This window comes from Cyanistes caeruleus, chromosome 4 (assembly GCF_971803275.1).
Source record: "Cyanistes caeruleus chromosome 4, bCyaCae1.hap1.1, whole genome shotgun sequence".
NCBI lineage: Eukaryota > Metazoa > Chordata > Aves > Passeriformes > Paridae > Cyanistes > Cyanistes caeruleus.
The window spans coordinates 80667955-80679210 of NC_141704.1; the positions used below are offsets into that span (position 1 = coordinate 80667955).

At 38.6% G+C, this 11256-nt stretch overlaps 1 protein-coding gene across 2 annotated transcripts in view; it reads left to right on the forward strand.

Moving 5' to 3' along the window:
- Window positions 1-1045, forward strand: part of SLC15A5 (solute carrier family 15 member 5) — a 31761-nt gene extending 30716 nt beyond the window's left edge. For both annotated transcript variants that reach the window (XM_023925630.2, XM_086885938.1), the window contains exon 10: window positions 558-1045. In XM_023925630.2, coding sequence (XP_023781398.2) covers window positions 558-702 — 145 coding nt within the window. In that variant the 3' untranslated portion in view covers window positions 703-1045. The remainder of the gene's footprint in view (window positions 1-557) is intronic.
- Window positions 1046-11256: the final 10211 nt, after the last annotated feature.

Below are 11256 nucleotides of genomic sequence, written 5' to 3' on the forward strand. Positions count from 1 at the left end.
CTCTAATTTTCCTAAAAATAGAAAACCAAGCATTTAAAAAACTTTATTTCAAATCAGCATTTCACTTCAGAACCAAGGTATTTTATTTTTCAATAATGCAAGTCTTGACTTACTAGAAAGACATTATTTTGAAATCAATTGTAATTTGTTTCATTTTTTGATGAATAAGAATTCTCTGAGTGTGGAGGGAAAAAGTGAGGACTATTCCGATAAACACTGATTTAGGCACAGGGGGAAAACAGTCTTTAAAACTTGGAATAAGAAAAAATACACTAAAATTTCTCTGAGGGGAAAAAAAGCATGTTAATTATTAAAAAAAAAAATTTAAAGGGCACAGTACAGGTATCATTAACATCTGCACCCAGTTTGATTCTTCTCATCCTGAAATTCTGAAAGGTTCTAGGAAAATCTGTATTTGCATTTTCCTACTTTTTTGGCTGCCTTGAAATCCAGGATTCAGAAGGCACTGCAACTTCAAAAGTATTGTGTATAAGCAGCGGGTTTATCCCTTAAAGGATGATTATTTTGTTGTTCTCTTTCTGTATCATCTCCCCCAGATACAACAATCTGCATGAGGATTGCACCAATGAATTCAGAAGAATTCTTCCTGGAGAAAAACTTTTGAAGCACGAAAAAGCCATCAAGCATTATAATGCTGTCCTGGAAAGTTCTCCCATTTTGTCTCCTGTGGAGAAAACCTGATAAAATTTCACCCTCATTTGACTAAATTTTGATATTTTTTTTTATCCACCAGCTGTCTAATGATAAATTACCCAGTGCACTTAAGTGAAGTTATGTCCTGGTATCCATGAATTATCTGATGAATAATAATGTTATTTATAAGTTGACAAAATAGCATTCTTCATAGGATTTGGCCTTGAAGGAGGCTGCACTGTCATAATTCACACTGAGGCCAAGGAGAGCTCACTGCTTGCCACAGCTGACGGAGAGAGGCTTTTAATCTTAATATGGAAATAGGTATCCACATATATTTGTACTTAGGAGTGATCAAAAGTTAATAAAACTGCAGACATTTGCTTAGAAAGTTACTTTGTGGTAGTATAATTTACAAGTGATTTTGCAGTCTGGAATTAGGTGTTGGTATTTGCAATGGTGGGAGGATTGTGAACTGCTCTTGCTGATCTCTTCCCCAGCCTCCAGCCAGGGGCTGCAAGGTCCTGTCAGTGAAATGGACACAAACATATCCACCTTCTTTGCAAACTGCCCTGAGATCTACCAAAAACACGCTGGAAGGAAGATAACAGCCATCAGTCCACGAGGTGTGGCATGAAACCTTGGTGCTTGAGGCACCCAGCCCCATTTGCCTTTCCAAAAAGATAATATAAAGGAAATTGCTAATAGGACAAGGAGAGACTGGAATATATTAGCATCAAAATTATTAATTGCAGCCCATCTGAAGAGGGGTGAAGGGAATTAAGAAAAGATTGGGAAAGGGTAGATGAAGCTGGAGGTGGGGGGAAATAATTATTAGTATTTCCAGCTTAAAGATCTAGACAGTGTTAAGCACTCCCAAACTTTTCTGATTTTGTTATTGTGAGAGATGATCATCTAACCCTTAACATTTCTTTTTTAAAGACTTTGAGACCTATGAGAGAAGTGGGGTCTTTATGTGATAAGGAAACATATTGAACACAAAAAAATTAAAGTAGTACTTTGATATCAAGATGTTCAAAGAGGAGGGGTAGTTAAATCAGAATGCTTGCTAGATATGAGGAATGATCTACCACAGCACAAGCTACATTAAAATGATGTAATCTACTGAAGTGACACAGTTTGTGAGCTGAAACTGTGCAAGAACTGGGAAAGAAAATCTCTTCTGCACCATTAACCACACTTAATGCCCTAACTTTAGGTTGGGCATTGTGGAGTGGGAGAAAAATATCATGAATACCCCTTTACCCAGCAAGGGACAGGCTATTTCTCCAAAAGTGGCTGCATAAGCTGGGATGGAGCTGGGGCTGTAAGAGGAGAGGCAGCAAAAGGCTGAAGGATCTCTCCTCTGAGAGCACTGGAAATTGTGAGACAGGCTAATTTCTACATATTTGAGTAAATTTATCCATGACACCTGACAGTTATTTGCTTGCAAGGTATGATTTTCTAAATCATATTTGTACTGCAACAGACTCAGGTTTAAGCCATGAAAAATGTTTCTTTTCTGAGAAATTATTGGATACTTAACCTTTGTCCTTGTAGAAGAGCTACAGAAATGCTGGTTGGAGTCTGCTGACAGAGAGATGTGATTGCTTTCAATGCATTTTTGAGAGTTGTACACAAAAGGAGGATGGAAGGGTAAAATTTAAATTTTGTGCAGATGAATATGATTGGGCTGTTGATGTTTTTATTAACTAATGATAATTTTTTTTTTTTTATTTTAACTGCAAATATAACAGTGGTTTGGAACCATTTACATCAAGAATAAGAAACTTTGTTTTAAGGTAAAATGTTTGGTCTGCTGCATGCCCAGGCTGAATGGCCTCAAACTTCCCAAGACCATTTTCTTTTTCTCCTCATTCCTCTCCTCTTTTTCAGAAACTGAAACATGAGAATAGATGACAGCAGATAACAGAATGCAGACATTTGAGTTGGATCGTCTGATGATAATTCTGCAAGAAAAAGAAGATTAGTTAACTCCTTGGATAGGACTTCCTTAGAAATGGGCTTTGGGACAAGGAGTTGAATAATGAAATCTCCCTGCCTTCTTCACATGGTCAGGAGGAACACTTCTATCGGATTTAATAAAGAGTTTGGCCTTTCAGATGGATGGCAGAAGAAAAGGAGGCACTGGCTGCTGAATTTGGGCTTAGTTCAGTTGGTGGAGCAGAGGAATCTACATGCAAAAATCTATCAATCAACCTCACTGTTGTGACAGGGCAATTTAGCACTTAAAACCAAGAGACAGGAATTTTTCCTGAGCTGCAGCATCTAGGACTCCATTCCAAGCTGATGGAATCCTTTGTACATGCGGGGCACTGCCTAAATGATGTAAATCTCGTGCCAGCACACAGTGAAATCAGTATAAAGGACTCCAAAGGTTTGGTCTTTACTTTGAAGGAAGCTGCTTTTCACTTCTGGAAAAACTTAGTGGGTTGTTTTTACATTAAAAAAATTAGAGGACAGAAAAATAACAAGGATATGTGTGTGCAGACAAAATGATGCAATAAACAGCTGGAAAATGTTAGGGGAGCCTTCTTTTGTTCAGCCTTTTGTTGATCTATGGCAGTTTTTAGGGGAGATAACAAAGCACTAAAATCTGATTGCTTGTGTTTGAGGTCACCCATTGCCATTCTGTGCATGGCTTTGCACAAAGTAAATTTGGGATACACGTGTTTTTATAGTTTTGAAAAGTATTGTGGAAAAAGTTGCCTCCTAGATGAGGAGTGACCAGAAACATCCCTGTTCAGGTTTCTGTTTGATTACTGCCTAGATTTTCTGACTGTTCTCCCAGCACAGAGTGAAATTAGTATAAAGGACTCTAGATTTAGGCTTGGCTTGGGAAGAAGCTGCTTTTTGTGCAGCTCTGGTTATAACTGAGTAGGTGCTGTGCTCATCAGAGGTCATTACTAGCCTTGAATAGCCAGATGTATTTCTGATTACTGCTGACACAGTTTGAGGGTGTCTTTTTGATGGTTAAATGTCTGTTTTATACTGTGTTCATGCACACACATAAAACAAAATGTAAGTTCTGTCCCAGACAGCTCAGAGACCACCCTAGTTAAGTTTAAATGTATGGGACACCATTTTTTGTGAGGGAGGGGCTGAAGAGAACTCGATGGAGAGGATTAAGATCTCCATCTGTTAAGTTTGCACTGATGATAAAACACATGCTCCCAGTTGGAATAAGATGCATTAAAAGAGCAATTTCACTTCTACTGCCTAGCAACAATGTCATTGAGCACCTGCAATAGTTTAAACATTAGGCATAATTGGCTTTGCTTGACATAAATCTGTAGTTTTGTAAATAAGAGCAGTTGAGTTCCTATGTAATACCAATTAGCTATAAGGAATGCTTTGTTTGCTGAAGCCTGCAGCTTTGTGAAGGAAAGAGGGAGTTGTTAAGGCTCAGCAGTGGTAGTCAGAAGGTAGAACCTACATTAGACAATTGCACAGGCTTTTGAATATCCTCGTGCAAGTTACTTAACTTGTTTCAGTCAGTTTTGCAAAGTACAAAAGAATAACATTTATAATTTTTTTAATTTTTTTTTTTTTGGTAGAGAACTCAGAATGTCTGATCAAAATACCTTGGAGGTAATTTTACAGCACTAAACTGAGCTGTCTCATTCTATGCTGGATTTCTTTTCCCTTCTTTTAGTGGAAGATTTTACTTGAAAATTCTTGACGCATCTTGAAAATCCTTGTAAATTTTCTAGAATCTCTTGTTTTCTGCCAGGGATGGAAGAAAGAGGTGCATGATCCACTAGACATGAAAATCAGTCTTGTCCAGTTCCTGTGGGAATTGTGAGGTAGGAGAATCCCTTCCTTGTGACATTAGAGAGTAGAACTGCAGAACTAAAGCTTTTGGCTGAAGCTTGGTGTCTGTTTGTTATAACATGTATTAGATTTGTCCTGGCAAGGGCAAATGTAGCTGCCTTCCAGAGAATGTTTTGGAAGTCTGCTTTTTTTTTTTTCATCTGAAAAAAAAAGGAAATTCACAAGTCTCCTCATGATTTCTCTGTTCTGAATAGAATAAAAATTACCTTTTCCTCTTTCTCCTACCTGGTCTCTAGGAAGCCTCATGACAGAAGTCATATTCTGGTGATGTCATGCTTTAAATTATTTAAATTATTATTTTAAATTAAATTATTATTTATATTATAAAAATTATTTAAATTATTCAAGTTTCAGTCTCTGTCTATAACTTTAAACATAGATTTCCATTAATCAGAGAAGACTGACATCTAAAACTTATGAAATCTCCTAGTATTGATGATGACTCTTTAATCAGTTCTAATACTCAGTGGTAATAATAGTGAAAGAAGCTGCTCTGACAGGGATTTTTTAGTGTTTTGGAAATATTTCATCTCCAGAGAGTACTGGATATTATACCTTATGACTACCAAGTTGTAAATACAATTTGTAGATTTTTTTTTTTATTTCCAAAATAAAATTGGCAGATTTTTCTTTTTAAATATGACATGACCAACATCTTTTCCCATTTTGTTTATTTTGTTTTGAGGCTGAATTTTTGTTTGTTTTTTCTCCCCAGCTTACATAAAGGAATCTGAGTAGTCCATGACCTCACCACAATTTTATGTAGAGGCAAAATGTTCTCATTCCTATCTAACTCCTGAGAAAATGCCCAAGTCTAGAAAATATTGCAGATATTAGCTTTGTGTTTTTGAGGCTTTGGCTTCTTTCCTGCTCATATGGGAAACTCCTGTTCAAGTGGTTGCACCCTCACAGTTTAGCTTTGAGCAGAGGTTTTGAAACTGAATCTTCAATACCCAGCAGAGTGTTGGAGCTGAATGCAGGGCTATGCATATTTTCTGGACTCTCCTTTTATTATTTAAAAATATACATTCTTTTTTTCCTTTCAGATCAGAAGAAATGTTTTGAAAGCTGTAAAGCTTAGCAAACAATCCGGAAAAAAACCCAATAGCCGAGGAGGAGTCAGTGGGGACATCAACACAAAAACAAACCTTAAAGCAGTGGATGTTTGTCCTACCTGCTTTGTAGCCTGCTAAAAAGCAGCTTTTGAAAAGCAGACCCAGAATGCTTTTATTGTCATTTTGTGTGAAGTTCAGAAGCAGGATTGCCATGGGATTGGAGGTAGTAGTAGCACTCAATAAAAAGGCACAGTGAGTTATCTGTTTTGTTTTTTGCATGGTCAATGACTGTGACATGAAGATATTGCCTGTTTAGCTGGCAGGATGGAGAAATCTTTCATAACAAGCAAAATTGTTAATTCAAAATTAATGTTGACTAGTAAACCAAAGGTTGCAAGAGGATTCTGCTTGAAAGCAAATCCAGAGTTACATGCAATTCTGAATTTCCTCACCTTAGCTCATAGGGTTTTGCTGTTGTCTTGAAATTGTTCCCTTTTAAAGTATTCAGGAGAAAATCCTGAGTGATTTTAATATCATGCTGACAGATGAAAACCCCCTCAACAAGCTTTGTCACTGGTTATAAAGAGCTGTCATTTAGTGGAAATGCTCTTTAAACTTAAGCTGTTTGTAAACTAAACTTTAAAGGTGAGAATATTGTGTAAAACCTTAACAGCAAAAAATATCATGCAGCCTTACATATTCTGTTAAAAAGAACTAGGAAATGTCTGACTTTAAGGAAGAAACTTCATTGCAGAGATGCAAGTACAGAAATTATGCAGGCCTTGCAAAAATAAGCAAACAGTTTCAAGAATAGAGAACAGCAAACTGTATGAAGAGGGGAGGGAGGTGATTATTAGCCATTTGAAAATGGTATTAATTTATTCCTTGCAGCTTTTGATTGCTGCTCCTTGGGATAGGAAATTCATGTTTATGGGAATATGTGAGAGTGGGGGAAGGACTTGTCTGTTAGATTACACAGGTGTTAAAAAGACTAAATACAGTGGCAGTAAGGGCACACCTGAATTATCTATTTGTGTGTTATTATTATTTTAAAACAAATTAAAATTACCAGAAAAGGCTGCTTTTGTAGTTCTGGCTTAAATAGCTGAAGGATATAACTTAGTAAATCTAGTGCTGCTTCTCTTGCCAGCTCAAATGTGAATTATCAGCCAGTTGATTCTTGACTTTGCAAAGTTTGTCCATCTGATTAATGGCTGAAATGGACTATTCTCTGCTCAATTATTTAAAACAACAGCCTGTGTTGTAGCAAGGGTTGACTAAATCAAGGTGATTTGGGGTTTGCTCTTTTCCCCCAGCTAGCATTTTCAAGCTCTCTTCCTATGCACCCAGTGCTTGTTACATCTACCTTTCAACATTCTATAGTAAATGGCATTTTCACTTTCTTCAAGCTTTTTTGAGACACAGTGAGTTCCAAACAATCACTTGCACAGATGTTCATAAGCGTTTTGAGGTGGTTTGTTTTGTTTGTCTGCTTTTCAGGGGGGGGTTGTTGTGTTTGTTTTAGATACTTGTGCAGTTCTGATACAGACTCAGGCATGTAGATCCTTCAGAAATGCTCAGGGAGAGCGGCCCAATTTAAATTATCTATTGAATGCTGAAACACAAATTGCACATGAAATCCCCAAGCTTCAAGGGTCTCTGGCAGGTCACATCCTACCAGTCAGTCAAACATTTAGTCAGTGCTACCCCCATGCACCTATGAAACTGAGGCTGTTTGACACCTCTGAGAATATTGCTCGTGTTAGATCTGTTGTAAATGAGCACATGGTCCAGAATAATTAATGGTAACACTTCAGTCCCTTTTTGACAGAGTTGTGTTTCTCATGCAGTTTGTGCTGGTCTGTCTATTTAGCTGCAATCAGCCATGCCTGAAAGACAGGAAAGAACAAGACGGACAAGTGTGTCAGTGAGTGAACCTCTTTTCTGTAATTAGAAATGCACAGGGAATAAATTATTCTCTAATTCAAGCTGTCCAGCTCACACTAATAATAACAACTCAGGAAGCAATCTGTTTATTAAAGTCAAAACTGAATTTGTGAGACTCCTTAGCGCAAGACAGGATTTTCTGTGTAGCCTTGTTCTGATTTACCAGGGCTCTAGGAAGGCAGTGTGAGTGTTTGAAGCTGGACTGCACAGCCACAAATTTTTATATCACAGATGATTAGCTAAAACATTAATCAGAGATCAGTGTAGCAAGGCTGGACTGAGTTTTTCTCTGCTAAATTAATGACTGTGATAAGGAAAAAATGCCACAAAATAAAGGCATGACTAAGCTTGGCCAAAGTCTTGTCTTTGTTTTTCTTTTTTTGTGGACATGATTTAATACTTTTCCATTCAATTGTCATTGGCTTGCATGGGCAAAGCCTTTCCTGTGGAGGCACTGGAGAGGATCCTTAGCAATGCCTCAATAATCCCTCTTTTGCTTACATAAGTATAATTAAACTCTTCCTCCTCTGGCCTGTAGGCCCGAGAGCCTGGATGACATCTTGAACTTTTGTGTCCAAAATATTTGGCTCAAGGGATTTTAACCCTTGCAATTGCTTTTACTACTACTTCCTCCTAAGTTTACAAGTCAGCAATAATTGAGGCCTATTCAATTATAGCACCTGGTTAAGATGCAAAAAACTGAGTGCTGAAGAGGGCTGGGCCCTCTTACTTGACTTCAACCTGGGTTCAAGTGGAGATGTAATGTTTAGAGAGTGGAGGAGGTGCCAGAGCACCAGCTTTCCAACAGTGAGTCTGAAAATGAGAGTGCACAGTCTCCCTTTCAACCCTGGGAAAGTAATCAGGATTAGATATGTTACTTATCCTCTCTGAGAGCCAAAAGCTGTAAAGAAGCTGCTCAGCATTTGAGCAGCTGTCATAAAGCATCCCTGACGTTTTTTAGCAATCTCAGATCTTTGGATGAAGAGCCATGATAGTAACTCTACTTTTTGGAAGGCTGAGATGTACACAATGAATTCTGTCTGTCAGACAACATGCTGCAAAAGAGAGTGGTGGCTACCAGAAGTCAGCCTAACAGGTAACAATATCTTTTTTTATTATGTGAAATCTCAGCAAATCACTTTATCCATTTTATTTTTCATACAAAGTGCCTGTATTATGGTCAGTCACTGATCTGAAAGTACAGATGAGATCAAAGGGAGGGAACAGAAGCTATCCAGAGGATTTTGGAACATTTGTACATATGCAACAAAACAAGTAGAACAAGCTTGAAGACACTGTCCAGTAAGTCAGAGCACCTAATTAATTTAATTGCAAACCACTAAATCCTCAAATTAGTTTATTATTCAAATATATTCATGTACTCCCCTCCCCCATAACTCTCCCCCTAAAAACCGCTGCATTTTCAGTGCAGCTCTGTTTTGTGAACATCTGAAATCTGAACAAAAGGATATCCACAGTGTGCCAGACCAGTCATCCTTTCACACAATGTGTGAGGGGGGGAAAGTGAAGGACAAAACACAAAAGCCTTCTGAGTCAACCCTTTGAGCAGCCCAGGCTGAAGGAGATCCCTTTACTTCTGTGTTTCCTCTGTCCCAATAACTTCTGTAACAAATCAGAATACAAACAATAGCTAAACATAATTGCCAGTTTGGTGTGATCTAGTTTAATGTTCAATTCAGGAACTTGTTTTCAGTTTACATTTCTTTTTAGTATCTGTCTGCTAGTGCTTTTACTCGTGGGGTTTTGGTGCCGTGCTTTTTGAAGCCCGAGGTGAAACCAGCTGTGGACCAGCCACTTCCCTGGCCAGGCTTCTACAAGTAGTAGGAAGGGGATTTTGGATGGAGGAGGGAGAATAAACTTGCACATCACCTTTACAGAGTGCACAATCTTCAGATATCATTTTGTCTGAGCCACTGCTGCCCTTTCCACAGCTTTGTAGCTCAACATTTAATGTCAGGGAGCTGTGCTAATGACAGGAGGTGGGGACAGATCTGGGGCTCTTCGTGGTGTAACTTCTCATTAGAAGAGTGAAATAAGTCATAAGCTATGAGAGCTTGAGTTTCCTAAGTCCACAAAATAGGCACGTGGTTGATTTGAAGTTAGTTTTAGAATCTATTTGTAGGAAATCCTTTCCTTTAAAAAAAGGATGAGATCTTTCCTTTTTATCGCAGTAAGCGAGACACTTCTTTGATAGAAGAATTAGCTATAGCTTTTTGTCACACTTGAAAATAAATAAAAATTTGTTGTCTTCTGTACCTTTACATGAACTTAAACCTTTCATGACCTGACCTCAAAAGAAGGATGTGCACAAGTAGTCATCCTGGGCTATTTTGGGGTTTGTTTTTGTTTTCCTTTGCCTTCTCCAGCTTTCATCCACCGGGGCCCTCAGAGCTTTTGATATGAGGAGCCTCCCACGGCGTTACAGATGTTCTCCTTGTTTTTCCAGCTCTTTTGGCTGCTTTTGACAGGCAGCTCTCAGTGGCCTTGTGCTGGCATCCCTGCTCCTGCTCACCTTTCCTCTCACCTGTTATGGCACAAGGGTGTTTTTTGTCTGCCCCGTGGCACGCAGCGCTCTAATCCAGCCTTCCTTCACATCTCCTCAGAAGTAATTCTGCTTTCCTGGCTCCCTCTGAGGATCTGTCACCCAGCCTCACCCGCTGCTGCATTATTAACCAGCAAGAAGGCAGCGAGTGAACCTGGTGGAAGCTGGATTCAAAGAGTGTTTCTGTGTGTGTGTGAGACCTGCTGTTCCCCTGGTCTCTGCTTTGCTCCCCTGTGCGTCTCTGCGTGCGCTGGGAATTTGATTTCTGCCGGAATCATCAGTGCAGGCTCTTTGTCATTTTTTGGAGCTGCCAGGGAATTTGTGCCTGTGCCACATTCCAGGAACAGTGGGGACATCCAGTGGTCACATGGGTTATAATTAATTACTCTCGATCCCGTCAAGGAGATCAAATTTCCAAGCTTTCTTGTTTTCTCAGCGTTTGACTTGTTTTTCATCATAGCTCATTATGCTGTAAAGTGTCTGACAGAAGGTTGGGATGACTTGTTTTCTCTCGTCTTTTTCTTCCCCTTATGTGATGTTGCTTCGGATCTATCAGCAACAGAAATCAGGAAGTTGAGTCTCTCGCAGACAAATATCTGGGGATATCTTTTAATTGCTTTTCAAATTGAGGATTTGGAAGAAAGAGTAAAGGAAATATGAGCTATTCTTTTGAATGCAGAACACCGGAATAACTGGTAAATAAATGTTATTGCTCGTGGTGACAGGGAACTTTTTTATTTTTTTTTTAAAAAAAAAGGGATGACAAATAATCACAACTTAAACTTTTTATACAACTTTTTCAAATTACCTCATGCATAATGCATGTGTACCTTGGTTCATCTGGCGTCTGTAATGAGGCTGAGAGGAGCTGTCTCCTTCCCTTTTCTGAACTTGGCAGTGATCAGATTCAGTCCCTGCTCGTCCTGGAAGCAGAACCTCCCATTTTCCCGACTGAGTTGTGGCTTTTTTTTTTCTCTGGAATGATTCTGAACAAGATAGACTTTAAAATATACAAATAAAAATAGACCTGTTCTGTGGTTGTCATAATATAGCATAACTGTGAATTCCAGACCTTTCCATCAGAGGATGGGAGATGCTTCTTATCCTGTCCTGCTAAATTTGTACTATATGTATATATATATATACACTTATTTTATTTGTTAAATTAAGTTTAATCAATTT